This window comes from Strongylocentrotus purpuratus, unplaced genomic scaffold (genome assembly GCF_000002235.5).
Source record: "Strongylocentrotus purpuratus isolate Spur 01 unplaced genomic scaffold, Spur_5.0 spur5_scaffold_8, whole genome shotgun sequence".
NCBI classification, from domain to species: domain Eukaryota; kingdom Metazoa; phylum Echinodermata; class Echinoidea; order Camarodonta; family Strongylocentrotidae; genus Strongylocentrotus; species Strongylocentrotus purpuratus.
The window spans coordinates 1,224,401-1,242,347 of NW_022145614.1; the positions used below are offsets into that span (position 1 = coordinate 1,224,401).

Here is a 17,947-nt window from a genome sequence, read left to right on the forward strand (position 1 = left end):
GGGGTTGTCATCATTTTCAGAAAGAATTACAAAGAAATTATAGGTCTTTTTATGGGATTCTTTCGCGCTCGCATTTCTTTTTTTTTAACGAAGGATATCATCAGTTTCAGAAAGAAGAAAAAAAAAAGAAAAAAAAAAGAGGCAAAATGTGCTTCAATTGCACTACCTTTATTACAAAAGTCAAACTTTCTGCTCGAGCTTCGCGTTCGCAATGGCCAGTCCCGAAGAAAGGTCCTCTATTTCGAATGTCGTAACCCCCCCCCCCCTCCCCCCATAAAACAATTATAGGCACTGGCCTGTGATTGCGACTTTTTACGATCTCTAACAAACCCCCCAAATTCGCTACATTTGCCGCTCGTTTAGATACCACCTTTGCTGGCGATGATTATTTGAAGTAAGATGTGGTAATAGATGAAAATGGTAGTTAATAAATTTTGTTTTTGTTTTTAAATGATTCTTTTTATTCATGTATTGGTTTGCATATTGAAAATCAGTAAAACACTTAAAAGAAAAGAGAATGGAATAAAAGATGAAAAAAACAAAATGATTCTTCCTAATCTGCAGGAAAATTTCTCTCTTTTTTGCAGGTACTTCTGTTCATTGAGTAGTAAATGAATCGACAGAGAGAGGGAGAGAAAAAGAGAGAGAGAGAAAGAGGGAGAGGGGGAAGTGTGAGAGGGCTGTTGAAGAATGGGGGGGGGGGTAAGAAATTTGAAATGATAGAAGATTGGCTAAATTAAGATAATGCCAAGGAGGGAGAGGGAAAGAGAGAGAGAGAAAGAGAAGGTAGATGGCCAGTGGGTTCAATAAAGACATGGTAGATGGGAGGTGGTCAGATATGTAGCTAGTTGGTTTTAAAAAAAAAATGCCTATAACAGTTGTAATTGGAGCCAGTGAGTATTTTAATAACTTATGATAAAAAATACAGATCTCTCTTTTTTTTTTTAAACTGAGCTAATCTACCTATATGAATTTAAAGGCCACAGCCACCCCTTCAGCAAAGTCTCAGAAGACCTCTATCCTTCTCCTATAGCTCTAGCTTGATATGATGGCTCTACATGCTTTCAAAATAGCATATTCTCTATATCTCACTCTCTCTCTCTCTCTCTCTCTTTTACCTTCACTCTTAATTATTATATATGGATTAGGTGTCCTCCCACAATTCCACCAAGGGATTCCAAACGAACAATCGGTAATTTTGGGGCAAGTACGTCATCAAATATTCACTATTTATACCTCCCGTTTTGAATTACGTCCAAATTTAAAAGAGTGGGGCTAGTAAAACTTGACCACCGGCCCCACTTTTACTGTCATGGGATGAAAGACTAGGTGTCCTCCCACAATTCCACTAAGGGATTCCCAGGAGCAATCTTTCGTTCTCGGGCAAGTATTCCATCAAATATTCACTATTTATACCTCCCGTTTTGATTAACGTCCAAATTTAAAAGAGTGGGGCTAGTAAAACTTGACCACCGGTCCCAATTTTACTGTCATGGGATGAAAGACTAGGTGTCCTCCCACAATTCCACTAAGGGATTCCCAGGAGCAATCTGTCGTTTTCGGGCAAGTACGCCATCAAATATTCACTATTTATACCTCCCGTTTTGAATTATGTCCAAATTTAAAAGAGTGGGGCTAGTAAAACTTGACCACTGGTCCCACTTTTACTATCATGGGATGAAAGACTAGGTGTCCTCCCACAATTCCACTAAGGGATTCCCAGGAGCAATCTGTCGTTCTCGGGCAAGTACGTCATCAAATATTCACTATTTATACCTCCCGTTTTGAATTACGTCCAAATTTAAAAGAGTGGGGCTAGTAAAACATGACCACTGGTCCTACTTTTACTGTCATGGGATGAAAGACTAGGTGTCCTCCCACAATTCCACTAAGGGATTCCCAGGAGCAATCTTTCGTTCTCGGGCAAGTATTCCATCAAATATTCACTATTTATACCTCCCGTTTTGAATTACGTCCAAATTTAAAAGAGTGGGGCTAGTAAAACTTGACCACTGGTCCCACTTTTACTGTCATGGGATGGAAGACTAGGTGTCCTCCCACAATTCCACTAAGGGATTCCCAGGAGCAATCTGTCGTTTTCGGGCAAGTACGTCATCAAATATTCACTATTTATACCTCCCGTTTTGAATTACGTCCAAATTTAAAAGAGTGGGGCTAGTAAAACTTGACCACTGGTCCCACTTTTACTATCATGGGATGAAAGACTAGGTGTCCTCCCACAATTCCACCAAGGGATTCCCAGGAGCAATCTGTCGTTTTCGGGCAAGTACGCCATCAAATATTCACTATTTATACCTCCCGTTTTGAATTATGTCCAAATTTAAAAGAGTGGGGCTAGTAAAACTCGACCACTGGTCCCACTTTTACTGTCATGGGATGAAAGACTAGGTGTCTTCCCACAAATCCCTTTAGGGATTCCCAGGAACAATCTGTCGTTTTCGGGCAAGTACGCCATAATTCACTATTTATACCTCCCGTTTTGAATTATGTTCAAATTTAAAAGAGTGGGGCTAGTAAAACTTGACCACTGGTCCCACTTTTACTATCATGGGATGAATGACTAGGTGTCCTCCCACAATTCCACTAAGGGATTCCCAGGAGCAATCTGTCGTTTTCGGGCAAGTACGCCATCAAATATTCACTATTTATAACTTTAAATAAGTTTTGAATTATGTCCAAATTTAAAAGAGTGGGGCTAGTAAAACTTGACCACTGGTCCCACTTTTACTGTCATGGGATGAAAGACTAGGTGTCCTCCCACAATTCTACTAAGGGATTCCCAGGAGCAATTTGTCGTTTTCGGGCAAGTACGCCATCAAATATTTACTATTTATACCTCCCGTTTTGAATTATGTCCAAATTTAAAAGAGTGGGGCTAGTAAAACTTGACCACTGGTCCCACTTTTACTGTCATGGGATGAAAGACTAGGTGTCCTCCCACAAATCCACTTAGGGATTCCTAGGAACAATCTGTCGTTTTCGGGCAAGTACGCCATCAAATATTCACTATTTATACCTCCCGTTTTGAATTATGTTCAAATTTAAAAGAGTGGGGCTAGTAAAACTTGACCACTGGTCCCACTTTTACTATCATGGGATGAATGACTAGGTGTCCTCCCACAATTCCACTAAGGGATTCCCAGGAGCAATCTGTCGTTTTCGGGCAAGTACGCCATCAAATATTCACTATTTATACCTCCCGTTTTGAATTATGCCCAAATTTAAAAGAGTGAGGCTAGTAAAACTTGACCACTGGTCCCACTTTTACTGTCATGGGATGAAAGACTAGGTGTCCTCCCACAATTCTACTAAGGGATTCCCAGGAGCAATTTGTCGTTTTCGGGCAAGTACGCCATCAAATATTTACTATTTATACCTCCCGTTTTGAATTATGTCCAAATTTAAAAGAGTGGGGCTAGTAAAACTTGACCACTGGTCCCACTTTTACTGTCATGGGATGAAAGACTAGGTGTCCTCCCACAAATCCACTTAGGGATTCCTAGGAACAATCTGTCGTTTTCGGGCAAGTACGCCATCAAATATTCACTATTTATACCTCCCGTTTTGAATTATGTTCAAATTTAAAAGAGTGGGGCTAGTAAAACTTGACCACTGGTCCCACTTTTACTATCATGGGATGAATGACTAGGTGTCCTCCCACAATTCCACTAAGGGATTCCCAGGAGCAATCTGTCGTTTTCGGGCAAGTACGCCATCAAATATTCACTATTTATACCTCCCGTTTTGAATTATGCCCAAATTTAAAAGAGTGAGGCTAGTAAAACTTGACCACTGGTCCCACTTTTACTGTCATGGGATGAAAGACTAGGTGTCCTCCCACAATTCTACTAAGGGATTCCCAGGAGCAATTTGTCGTTTTCGGGCAAGTACGCCATCAAATATTTACTATTTATACCTCCCGTTTTGAATTATGTCCAAATTTAAAAGAGTGGGGCTAGTAAAACTTGACCACTGGTCCCACTTTTACTGTCATGGGATGAAAGACTAGGTGTCCTCCCACAAATCCACTTAGGGATTCCTAGGAACAATCTGTCGTTTTCGGGCAAGTACGCCATCAAATATTCACTATTTATACCTCCCGTTTTGAATTATGTTCAAATTTAAAAGAGTGGGGCTAGTAAAACTTGACCACTGGTCCCACTTTTACTATCATGGGATGAATGACTAGGTGTCCTCCCACAATTCCACTAAGGGATTCCCAGGAGCAATCTGTCGTTTTCGGGCAAGTACGCCATCAAATATTCACTATTTATACCTCCCGTTTTGAATTATGCCCAAATTTAAAAGAGTGAGGCTAGTAAAACTTGACCACTGGTCCCACTTTTACTGTCATGGGATGAAAGACTAGGTGTCCTCCCACACTTCTACTAAGGGATTCCCAGGAGCAATTTGTCGTTTTCGGGCAAGTACGCCATCAAATATTTACTATTTATACCTCCCGTTTTGAATTATGTCCAAATTTAAAAGAGTGGGGCTAGTAAAACTTGACCACTGGTCCCACTTTTACTGTCATGGGATGAAAGACTAGGTGTCCTCCCACAAATCCACTTAGGGATTCCTAGGAACAATCTGTCGTTTTCGGGCAAGTACGCCATCAAATATTCACTATTTATACCTCCCGTTTTGAATTATGTTCAAATTTAAAAGAGTGGGGCTAGTAAAACTTGACCACTGGTCCCACTTTTACTATCATGGGATGAATGACTAGGTGTCCTCCCACAATTCCACTAAGGGATTCCCAGGAGCAATCTGTCGTTTTCGGGCAAGTACGCCATCAAATATTCACTATTTATACCTCCCGTTTTGAATTATGCCCAAATTTAAAAGAGTGAGGCTAGTAAAACTTGACCACTGGTCCCACTTTTACTGTCATGGGATGAAAGACTAGGTGTCCTCCCACAATTCTACTAAGGGATTCCCAGGAGCAATTTGTCGTTTTCGGGCAAGTACGCCATCAAATATTTACTATTTATACCTCCCGTTTTGAATTATGTCCAAATTTAAAAGAGTGGGGCTAGTAAAACTTGACCACTGGTCCCACTTTTACTGTCATGGGATGAAAGACTAGGTGTCCTCCCACAAATCCACTTAGGGATTCCTAGGAACAATCTGTCGTTTTCGGGCAAGTACGCCATCAAATATTCACTATTTATACCTCCCGTTTTGAATTATGTTCAAATTTAAAAGAGTGGGGCTAGTAAAACTTGACCACTGGTCCCACTTTTACTATCATGGGATGAATGACTAGGTGTCCCCCAACAAATCCACTTAGGGATTCCTTGGAACAATCTGTCGTTTTCGGGCAAGTACGCCATCAAATATTCACTATTTATAACTTTAAATAAGTTTTGAATTATGTCCAAATTTAAAAGAGTGGGGCTAGTAAAACTTGACCACTGGTCCCACTTTTACTGTCATGGGATGAAAGACTAGGTGTCCTCCCACAATTCTACTAAGGGATTCCCAGGAGCAATTTGTCGTTTTCGGGCAAGTACGCCATCAAATATTTACTATTTATACCTCCCGTTTTGAATTATGTCCAAATTTAAAAGAGTGGGGCTAGTAAAACTTGACCACTGGTCCCACTTTTACTGTCATGGGATGAAAGACTAGGTGTCCTCCCACAAATCCACTTAGGGATTCCTAGGAACAATCTGTCGTTTTCGGGCAAGTACGCCATCAAATATTCACTATTTATACCTCCCGTTTTGAATTATGTTCAAATTTAAAAGAGTGGGGCTAGTAAAACTTGACCACTGGTCCCACTTTTACTATCATGGGATGAATGACTAGGTGTCCCCCAACAAATCCACTTAGGGATTCCTTGGAACAATCTGTCGTTTTCGGGCAAGTACGCCATCAAATATTCACTATTTATAACTTTAAATAAGTTTTGAATTATGTCCAAATTTAAAAGAGTGGGGCTAGTAAAACTTGACCACTGGTCCCACTTTTACTGTCATGGGATGAAAGACTAGGTGTCCTCCCACAATTCTACTAAGGGATTCCCAGGAGCAATTTGTCGTTTTCGGGCAAGTACGCCATCAAATATTTACTATTTATACCTCCCGTTTTGAATTATGTCCAAATTTAAAAGAGTGGGGCTAGTAAAACTTGACCACTGGTCCCACTTTTACTGTCATGGGATGAAAGACTAGGTGTCCTCCCACAAATCCACTTAGGGATTCCTAGGAACAATCTGTCGTTTTCGGGCAAGTACGCCATCAAATATTCACTATTTATACCTCCCGTTTTGAATTATGTTCAAATTTAAAAGAGTGGGGCTAGTAAAACTTGACCACTGGTCCCACTTTTACTATCATGGGATGAATGACTAGGTGTCCCCCAACAAATCCACTTAGGGATTCCTTGGAACAATCTGTCGTTTTCGGGCAAGTACGCCATCAAATATTCACTATTTATAACTTTAAATAAGTTTTGAATTATGTCCAAATTTAAAAGAGTGGGGCTAGTAAAACTTGACCACTGGTCCCACTTTTACTGTCATGGGATGAAAGACTAGGTGTCCTCCCACAATTCTACTAAGGGATTCCCAGGAGCAATTTGTCGTTTTCGGGCAAGTACGCCATCAAATATTTACTATTTATACCTCCCGTTTTGAATTATGTCCAAATTTAAAAGAGTGGGGCTAGTAAAACTTGACCACTGGTCCCACTTTTACTGTCATGGGATGAAAGACTAGGTGTCCTCCCACAAATCCACTTAGGGATTCCTAGGAACAATCTGTCGTTTTCGGGCAAGTACGCCATCAAATATTCACTATTTATACCTCCCGTTTTGAATTATGTTCAAATTTAAAAGAGTGGGGCTAGTAAAACTTGACCACTGGTCCCACTTTTACTATCATGGGATGAATGACTAGGTGTCCCCCAACAAATCCACTTAGGGATTCCTTGGAACAATCTGTCGTTTTCGGGCAAGTACGCCATCAAATATTCACTATTTATAACTTTAAATAAGTTTTGAATTATGTCCAAATTTAAAAGAGCCCCCCCCCCCCCCCCCCCCCCCCCCCCCACCCCAAACCCCGGACAAAATGTCGCCGTAGCAATTATCGTGACATCCCTGAAAATTCTTGGCCGATTCGCGAAGCCGTGGAAGCAGGCGAGTCCAATTTCTACAGCCCCGCGTAATACTGTATCCGATATAGCTAATCCTGCTAATGTTGGCTAGATTATTGGGCTGGCTTGTTGTGGGCTCGCGTATTGTTGGCCAACTTGACACAGGCGCCGACTCCTATGGAACGACTCTCTCGGCTCAGCTGGCTAGCTAGCTCACAAAGGGTACGTACGGTACGGGGGCGCGCGGGCGGGGAGCAGCGGCACCGTACCCACGTACCTGCCTGGCTGAGCCGGGTCGACTGTCTACGTACAGTACATGCACACGAGTCCTGCTCAAGACAAGTCAGAGACTTGTCTCCGATTTAGAATTTCATCTCTTGAAATTGCAAATTGAAGAAATTCAAACGTAATCAAGTGACAGCCACAGTCATCGTCTCACCATAATTAAGGTAGGTCTAGGTACAGTATTATAAAACACAGCTTTGCTTAATGCCCTTCACTTTTTCAGGTAGGGTCTAGTGAACGAAACTTAACCTGGCCTGACCGGCCTTGTTTAATTTTAAACGAGGTCGTCCCATGCGCCACGGCCTATAAGCATGACTACCGGTATGTTGAATTTCCTTCTGTATTCTGTACGAAATTTAGAGCAGATATAGTCTAGATTGTGTGATTGTGTTGTCGACAATTTATATTCCCTGTCATGGTTGATTCAGGGCAATTCCACGGTAACGGAAGGACACTCAGACAAGATTTTTGAACTTCAGGTTCATAGATCTACTAAAAGAACTGTTTTATTAGTATAAGATTAGACCGAATTTTATGTCTCTTTCGTTCGTTAGCCTCTTATTGGGGTAGGGTCGGCCGGCTCTCTCTTTAGAGACGGAAACCGTCTATACACATTCCCTTGATAACGCCACGGCCATTTCAGGTCGTAGCGTTTTGCCCCCAAAATCCCCCAAAATGTCATTTTACCTCGTGCATGTTATATTGTAAATTAGGCCTAGGCTATAATAAATCAGTTCCACTTACCAACTTTACTGAAATAATCAGTTTAATAGTCCCTTTTTAGGAATTTATGGGTCAAAATCGAAATCCATGTTGAAAAAGATTTTCAAAATGGATTTCGATTTTGACCCATAATTTCCTAAAAAGGGACTATTAAACTGATTATTTCAGTCAAGTTGGTAAGTGGAACCGATGTATTATAGCCTAGGCCTAATTTACATGTGGATATGCACGAGGTAAAATGACATTTTGGGGGATTTTGGGGGCAAAACGCTACGACCTGAAATGGCCGTGGCGTTATCAAGGGAATGTGTATAGACGGTTTCCGTCTCTAAAGAGAGAGCCGACCCTACCCCAATAAGAGGCTAACGAACGAAAGAGACGGAAAATTCGGTCTAGTATAAGATGTGAAACAGTACAGATATAATACCTATATAAGTGCCTTTAATTCTCCCCCAAAAAATTGTCATTATAGTTAAGTAGTTTAAGAATGTGCATATTAAATCTTGGTAACAGAAGGACATAAAAATGGACATGGTTTTTCCAGTTAATTAGTGTTTATCCAAACTTTGTGAAGTTGATGAAGCTTTCCACTTGACTGAAACACATTTTGTTCCCCATAGTTTAATACATACTAATAAAACATTTCTTTTAGTATGAACCTGAAGTTCAAAAATCTTGTCTGAGTGTCCTTCCGTTACCGTGGAATTGCCCTTCACCAACGCCAACTGTTTAACCAATTTTTACTTGTCAGGGAATCAGGCCAGGATGGCAGGAATTAACAGTAACATGTTAATTTGATGTTTATATAATGTTGCTGTTGCAGTTGTCTTGTTGTGGTAATGTTGTTAGTGTTATATAATGTAACACTTATTGATCTAGTCTACATCTCAAAATTTGCGGTGCTTTAACTTGATAAAAATGGTGTTTGTTATCATGATCATGAATACAACAATGTTGAACTTGAACTTTGAAGATAGATTTTTAATTATATCACGAGCTTTAAAAGCTTTAATATAAGAATTCTAACTTATGTATTACATACATGCCACACGAATCCTAAGAGTACAAGTTTTAAACTATGAAAGATTGGGTCATAAGGTTTAGGACATAAATGATAGTTACCTTGTCTAGTGCACATTGTTATTAATAACATTCACAGGTCTGCATCCTAGTAATACCTCAGTCATATCAATGAGACCAGCACCAGATCAACAACGGACCGATCAAGCCATTATATTACTTCGTATGTCCAAGAATCAGTCAGGTCTGGTGTCGGTTAGGAGTCGGTCTGACACAGTGACTGAGTTACAAGTATAGTCACATTCATACGTTTTTTTCTGTGTTGTGTATAAATTAAAACTTATTGACTTTCAATTTGATGTTTTTTTTTACAGCAGAGTCAAGATCCTGCATCATGAGGATGTATTCAGGCATCTTGTTACCATGGAGACACATCACATTACATGGGAGGTCATTGCTTCCTAAGAGATACTCATCGGGAGGTAGAACAGTAAGGACTCCTTTCATGCAAGCAATCAAGAAAGGGTATGGAGAACGAACAGCCATTGTTGATAATCAAAGGACACACACTTACAATGATATCATAAGTTGGAGTATGGTTTTATCACGACACATCCTCTCTAATACAAAGAGAGATGAAGTCCTCACAAGGAGAGGGTCAAAGGTCATTCTGAATGGTGAGAGAGTAGCCTTCCTGTGTCCCAATGATGCATCATATACTATTACCCAGTGGGGTGTGTGGATGAGTGGTGGAATGGCCGTTCCTCTATGTAAGTCACACCCAGAATCAGAATTAGAATACATAATCCAGGATTCTCAAAGCTCTTTGGTAATAACAACCAAAGAATTAGCTCAGAAGATCTTACCCATTGTTGAAAGACACATGATCAACTACATGATTATTGACAATCAGGCTTTATCTCTTGCTGAAGGAAATAATGTAGCTGATATTAAAAGTCAAGTTGAGTTACAGGAAGACCCAATGCAACAAAAAGCAGATTTTATAGAGGATAATCTTGCAATCATGACTTTCAATCATCACACTGACGACCTCATCAACATGAATATCCTAACTGAGAAATGGAAGCAGATTCGTTGGAAGAATCGTGGTGCTATGTTAGTCTACACTAGTGGTACGACGGGCCAACCTAAGGGTGTCCAGGTGACCTTTGGTGCTCTTCAAGCTCAGATACAGATGATGATATCAGCATGGGATTGGACGTCTCGTGATGTTATTCTTCATGTCTTACCTCTTCATCATGTTCATGGTGTCGTTAATGTATTAGCATGCCCGTTGTGGTCTGGTGCTACGTGTGTCATGCTGCCTGACTTTGATGCAGAGAAGGTAATGATGGCTTACAGGAAAATAATATAAATAGAATTCAAACACACTGATGATATTTCCTTTTTTTAAAATTTGGTTAGAGATATCTAGAAAATTCCTAATATTTGTATAGATTAATCCACCTAGTAGACTTTCTTTGAATAACTTGTTTATAGCACAAGGCTGATCTGCCACAAGGTCGATTATTATTGATTAATCTGTATGTGAGAAGTGATAGATTCCTGCAAGGGTTTCAGCCTTCTCTCATTAAAGCGTAGAATTTAACACTGGGAAAATAGTAGAATTCTTGATAAATATGTTCTCTTCTTACAAATTGTCTGTTTTTAGAAATAAAACGATTGCAATTGATTATAATATCAAATCTGATTTGTTCTAATGACCCCAATTTTGTTAAGTTGTCACCGAGAGCACATTTTATCTTGCAGAGTCAAAGAAAAGTTTTATTTAAAAAAAATTAGTTCCTTGTTGCGCTATTTTTAATAGATGTGCATTATAAAATGTTCATTTTAATTGTAGGCCATACTGTTATGTGTTTTATTTTTGGCATGTTCTACAGGTTTGGCACATGCTCCTTGAAGACCATATACCCAGGGTGAATCTCTTCATGGCAGTACCAACTGTGTATGCAAAGCTTCTAGAATTCTACCAACACAAGTACACCACACCAAAGGTGCAGGCTTTCATTAAAGCAACATTGAAAGAGAAAATAAGGTGATTCACAATACATGATCAAGTGAAGAGTGGTATCTGAATAATTTTGTATCTCTACATGCAGTTAAAGAAACAATAATATATGGATCTCAAACTTAATCTTTTGAACTTCCTGAACCGACCTTTTATATCTAAATTAGCAGGACTGCACTACTTGCAGCTACTTGCACCATCTATATAGCCAACAATGCCTAAGCAGTACAAGTTGATCCCCCATGTTCCCCTTTTTCTTATGTTAATTGAGAGCTGATTTGATGAGATAACCACCTGCCAGTGACCACGCAGGGAGGTCTAATCCCTCCTGGAAAACCTAGTGCATTTAGGCTTTAAACCCAGTGAGTAAAGTGCTGAGAAGGACAATATAACGAGACAAAACTGAACATTAATACATTTTAGATTTTACAAAGTCCTAAACATAATGAAACCTCAATTTCAGACAGGAAAAAAAAAGCAAAAAATGATATGAAATGAAAATTATAACTGCATTTTCAAAATGTGACACACTAATGGTCAGGTGTCGTAGTCGAGTGGTTTCATCACTTGACCTGAATGCAAAAGTTGTGGGTTCAAACTCTGGCGCGGCACTTATGTCCTTGTGCAAGGCATTTTATTTATATTTCTTTTCTCCATCCAGGTGCTAAATGGGTGCCCGGTTGGATACGAAGGTCAATGTGATTGGATTACGAGTATGTTAGAATGTTCCATAGGGATGGGAGAATGTGCCCTGTAATGTGCAGACAAATATTTGAATCCAGTGACTAAAGGTATTAAAAATAGTGTAAGCACTTTGGTCAGTTGTAACTAATAAAGTACTTTATAACAAACAGTCCTTAGTAAGGAAATGTGTTTGATAAGAATGTACTACTTCATATTTGAACTAGCTTATAATTGATTACCATAACCTTTCATATCTGTACCTTTCCTATCGCACTTTGTATAAATGTATCATGTATGTATTTCATCTTTTGCACAAGCTGCGCCTTGAGCATTTGACTGTCAAGTGGATTTGGCGCCTTATAAATCTTACGTATTATTATTATTATTATTATTATTTCCAGATTGATGGTGTCTGGCTCAGCAGCCCTACCTCAGCCTATCATGGATGAATGGGAGCAGACAACAGGTCATAGATTACTAGAGAGATATGGAATGACTGAACTTGGTATGGCTCTCACTAATCCACTCAGTGGAGAAAGAATACCAGGTAACACATTTGTTTGATCATATGGATTGGCTTCTAATTTTTGGGGGTGTCTACGATGTTAATATATATCTATCGCTCAAGTTATTTCCTTTGAAAAGAAAAGAAAAAGTTTTTGAGTTATGATGTGTGGTTTCTGGGGGGGGGGGGGGGGGGGGGGGTACACAACATCAGATATTTACCCAGTTTTTATTGTGGGTTTCCACTGTGTTATACCTAGAAATGTTGGATTTACACACCATGAAGCAAGAAATATTGTTATAAATATTAATAGCGTTGTCTCGAAGAAATCTCTTCTAAACATTTCACTTAAAAGTTCTTCACATCAGTGGTGTTGTACATGATATAATTGAGATTTCTTCATCATCTCTCTTCAAATAAATATAAAAATTAAAAAATATTTGATTAAAAATTACATGTCAACTGCATTGTATTTTGTGATTGTAAACAGGTGCTGTAGGGAATCCCTTCCCAACAGTCGAGGTGCAAATCGTGTCCCCCACCAACCAAATCATCGCCAGAGGAAACTCCTTTCATAGTGAGGTAGTACCAGGGTTTGAAGGTCAACCTGGTGAATTACAGGTCAAAGGTCCTGCAGTCTTCAAAGAATATTGGAACAAACCTCAAGAGACGCAGGAGTCTTTCACCGAGGATGGATGGTTCAGAACTGGTATGTAAATTGTTGTGATAACAGACATTTCCCTAAATGCAGCAAGCATTTTTTTTTGAAAATTTTGAAATATCTTTTGGCGATCATCAAAGTTGCAGTATCTCTTTATTTGACATAATATGGAAAGCAGAATAGGCCAAAATGTAAATACCATCAATCATTTGATTTTTATTTAAACAGGTTGGAGCCACCACTCTGGTTTATACTGTCATGCTTTATGTTATAATAAATGTTGCTCTCAATAAGAAGAAGAGGTCTAGGAAATCAATTTTAATAACATAGTGATTTATTAGTGCTTTTTATTGTTTGTTTGAACAGGAGACACAGCATGTTTAGATGAAGGTGTGTTTCGGATCTTAGGTAGGTCATCAGTAGATATCATTAAGTCTGGAGGCTACAAGATCAGCGCCCTTGATGTAGAGCGACATCTCCTATCCCATCCTATGATTGCTGAGGTAGTCGTCGTTGGTCTCCCAGACATCACATGGGGTCAGAGGGTCACTGCCATAGTAACATTAAAGCCAGGTCAAAGGTTAATTCTAGGGGAGCTTAGGGATTGGGGGAGGGATAAGCTACCATCGTATCAGATGCCTACTGAACTGAAGGTCATAGAGGAAATACCTAGGAATGCTATGGGTAAGGTTAATAAGAAACAGTTAGTATCTCAGCTCTTTGGCATTGAGTAATGCTATGGTCACATTACCAAAAAGTAGGCTGCTCGGCGGCCGAGCGGCGAGTTTTTAACAAATTCTGCCCGGCGGCTGGCCGGCCACCGAGCGGCGGCCGCCCAGGCACCGCTCGTTTTTAGGGCATCGCTCGGTCGCCGCTGAAGTTTTAGCGCGGAGTTAAAATTTGGGCGGCGCCTGCTCATTTTTCACTCGCCGCCCAAAATACGCTCGGTGCCTGAGCGGTCGCCGCCCGGGCACCGACCTAATTGCTGGGCGATGCCTAATTCCAGCAGCGACCGAGCAGGCTACTGATCGGTCGGTCGCTGCTCTGATTTGTGACCATAGCTTAAGATAGAAACATGTAACAGTATTAACAGTCTAGTCAAGTTTTCTCAAGTCTCTTTTTATATTCCAAATCTTGTTATCACCTTTTTGGAATACTTTAACAGCATTCACTTGCATCAAAAAGAGGGTGAGAGTCCCCACTCCCCTTTGTTTTTTCTTTATTAAAGGTAATAAAAAACCAAACATCTCTTATTTCATTTATGATGCTGGACTGAAGCTTTCCTGAATATTGTCTTATATAGCACCATGTTGAATGCCCAAGTTTTTTTCTTCTCTTCATTCCTTGTGGGTAGGATAGGAACTCTGGAGGTATATGGATGATTGGCATGAAATTTCATGTTGAATGTATGTCCAAAATGTGAAAGGCAAGTTTTGTTCATGCTAAAGTACACTGAGCTTAGTTCAGTAGTTGGAGGGTCCTTGAGACAGGAGTCCACTCTGCAGAAAAGCCAGTCTTGTCGGCCTTGGTACACTGAGAAGCTCTCACTCAGTTCAAGTTTATTACCTATTCATGTTAAAGATGAATAAAATGAAAGGTTGTGTAGCTTTGTCAAGTTGGCAAAGTAATTCTTAGGTAATGTGATCTTGAAAGTCAGAAAGATTATACAATAATATGATTGCAGAGGGGGATTTTTCAGGGACGGCTATGAATGGCTACCAAGGTGTGTCTGTTTCGTCTCACCCTACCATTATCCGTTTGACTGATGTAGGAACGTGGATGATGGGTCCCAACGACCACTTGACCACATGGAGCTTGATCTCGGATCCACACTACATCACCTTGCTGGAGGGTCGGTAAGATGCGGGTTCTATGTCGTTGGTTGTAGTTCAGTGTCTGATTTGAATGGTACTTGTCTTCTTTTATTCTCACTTTTTCCAAGTTCTGGACTTGTGGCATAATGTATCAGGTAGAGTGGGGGGTTCAGTTCGCAGTCTCCGTCCCATGAGCAGTTCACATGGCGCCAGGCCATTCTGAAGTGGTGTAGACCGGTAACTCTGCAAAGCAAGGTTCATGTCATCATTCTTTTTCAACAAGGCTTTCACTGTTCGTACACCTTACTCCACTTCCCCAATTTGCCTGATGATACCTTGGTGAGCTGGTAGTATGGACAATCCATACTTCTCTGTAATTTTCCAGAAAGTCTCATTCGCGAATTGTGGTCCGTTATCCGAAATCATCAAATCAGGGATACCGTGTTTAGCAATATCTACTTCAAGGATTTAATCGCGGCTTCATAAGAGTGTTCTTCTTCTTCTTCCTTTTTGAGTACAGACCTCTTTACAGAGTATTATCGTACTATACTAGGGGTGTGTGCAGGTGGACCGCTACACCGGGGTTCCCCCCTACTCTTATACGAATAGTGTAGTGGGTTCTTAACGTGCAAAGGTAGTGGCTCTTATACGAATAGTGTAGTGGGTTCTTAACATGCAAAGGTAGTGGCTCTTCTCTGTGTTCATGTAGCCTTCTGACTTTTATCCATTATCTTGAATAGTAGTCCACTTTTATATTCTTTCCTTGATACTCTAAGAGGTCCATTCCTAGTCTTTCCCAAGGATGCATTGGGAAGGACAAAGTCATCAGTGGTTCTTTAGTCTCCTGGCTATGGATGGCACAAGTAGTACATCTGGAGATCATCTCTTTCACTGACTTCGAGAGGCCTGGCCACCAGACCGACTGTCGAGCTCTGGTTCTGCATTTTGTGATGCCTAGATGACCTTGATGTAAACGCTGTCGGATGTCTAGTCTCAGAGCCCTGGGAATGACCAGTCTTTCATCATACAGGAGCAAATCATCAATCACACTGAAGTGTCCCCTCTGTTCAACGTAGTGTCTGATGATAGGATCGTGAGGCATGTAGTCAGTATATCATTTCTCTCAATTCAATTCCATAATAAAAAACAGTAACATCAAAATACTACTTACCGGTATACATAATTATTATTAAAATAGTAAAATATTGACAGTAAAAAAAATAGGAATTTGGTTACTATATAAAAATCGTAGGGGGTTTGTCTGGACAGCCACCATTAACAGTAAAACTAGTAAAAGAATCATAAAAAATGATATATGTTATATGAATAAATAAACAACAAAAACAACAACAAAACAAAACAAAAAAGAACATAAGCAAAAACAAGACTATAGACCGCACAACCGTAAACAAAATTGCACTGTGGAGTAATATGAGTGTTTTTACAAAGTAAGATCATTGGAAATAAGATAGAATTTAAGCTTTCTTTTAAAGAGTTCAAACTTGTAATAGAAGTAATATCTGATGGTAAAGAGTTTCATACAGCAGGAGCTTTATGTCTACCGCTAAAAGAGTGTAATTCATATATTTTGAAATAGCAGATAAGTAATAATTCATTCTATTTCGAGTATTATAGTTATGAACTGAACAATTTAAAGTTAACATATTGCATAAATTATTGGGTGATAAACCAAGCCTGTGTTTAAAAAGTAGTCTCTAGTTTCTCACAATACTCTCTGATTAACGCACATTCTTCATCAAGTCTCTGTGCGTCTCTAATCTCCTCCAGTCTCCGGTCTGTTGCAGGTAAGGTGAGGGTAGATGAAGATGCGAAGGCTTCGGTCAGTTCGTTTAGCTCTATGTCCTCTGGCTTTGGGGATGCTACTGGTCCTCTCCCTCTAAAACACTAACACGCATCAACACACATACAAAGACACACATGACACTCCCCTATACACACCCCTATACACACCTCTTACACACACACGCACAATATAATCGTACACGCCCTACACACACACAGACACTGCAATCAACATGAGAAGTGCTCCGGCATAGAAATGCCTGGATGGAGATGATTGAGACAATAAATTATCGGAGTATAAAATAGCTATTACGCAACGGCGACTTTGAATGAAGAGAAAAGAGAAAGGAAGAAAGAGAGAAGAAGAAGAGACATTCATGCAAATTACAAACTACTAAGCTGGGGTGTGAAGGGCAGTGTAACGCATTTGCAGATGACAGATGAGTTCTTTGTTATTGTTTTGTTTCATTTTTATTTAAAAAATATTATATGTTCAGTATGTGATAAAAAAACCAAATCATTTTATTGCAGAATTCAAATATTTGTGTTCATTATTGAAAAGGCAAGATATTTGGCTCTGACAAAAATTTAACAAGAAAGTATTTGTCATAGGATAAATACACTGCCGTCATTAAAATTAAATACATACGCAAATTACATGTGTATGAATGGCCAAAAAAGGTTGTTTTTTTTTAAAGTAAAAAAATCATTTGTGACTAGAAATGTACCCTTTTTTTTGTTGCTCAAGGGGGTCAACCGCCCCCCCCCCCCTTGAGTGAAATATCGGCCGGCGCGATTTTCCAATTTTTGGGGGCCCCTCCCCCCCCAAAAAAAAAAAAATTAGTGCTCACTGACACCCCTCTCCCCATTGTACACACATTCTTTTCTTTGTTTTCCCGCCTTTTTTGTTCATTTTCCTGCCTTTATTCGTGAGACAGTCACTGTGATTGGCTTTTTAGGTAATAATGAATATTTCATTTAATAGGAGAGGCTCAGTCCTACTCCACTAGCACTTCTGTGATTAGCTTCATTGCTATTCAATATTCTATTAGCTATTCAATAAAGTAAGTAGTAGATGTGCAGCGAGGATCATGATCTAGTTGTGCGAAAAATACGATGACCTGTTTTAAGTACGGTATTGATGGAAATTACTCACTTTTATCAAGAAATTATTTTTAATGAGTAGACTTCGTGATCTCTGAAGTGTGTATTTTGATGTGTACCAACCATTGAAGTGATCAGAAATGGAGGCATATTTGTTCTCACAATTATTTTTCAAGGGGTTTGATGGGGTTTTTC

The 17,947-nt window shown here is 39.7% G+C and overlaps 1 protein-coding gene and 1 long non-coding RNA gene across 3 annotated transcripts; both read left to right on the forward strand.

The window, feature by feature from the left end:
- Window positions 1-7,297: 7,297 nt before the first annotated feature.
- LOC579933 (malonate--CoA ligase ACSF3, mitochondrial) lies at window positions 7,298-14,329 on the forward strand. 2 transcript variants are annotated; one of them, XM_030975588.1, is made up of 7 exons: window positions 7,298-7,573; window positions 9,527-10,497; window positions 11,054-11,208; window positions 12,267-12,412; window positions 12,861-13,079; window positions 13,398-13,766; window positions 14,099-14,329. In XM_030975588.1, exons 2-6 carry the CDS (start codon window positions 9,547-9,549, stop codon window positions 13,763-13,765), a joined length of 1,839 nt encoding a protein of 612 aa, XP_030831448.1. In that variant the 5' UTR covers window positions 7,298-7,573; window positions 9,527-9,546; the 3' UTR covers window position 13,766; window positions 14,099-14,329. The 2 variants fall into 2 exon arrangements, with proteins under 2 accessions (XP_030831448.1, XP_030831449.1); XM_030975589.1 differs by having other exon boundaries at window positions 9,530-10,497.
- Window positions 14,330-14,982: 653 nt separating this feature from the next.
- On the forward strand, window positions 14,983-16,057 carry LOC115920242. The gene is made up of 2 exons (XR_004062274.1): window positions 14,983-15,479; window positions 15,527-16,057. It is a non-coding gene; the product is annotated as an uncharacterized LOC115920242 (long non-coding RNA).
- Window positions 16,058-17,947: the final 1,890 nt, after the last annotated feature.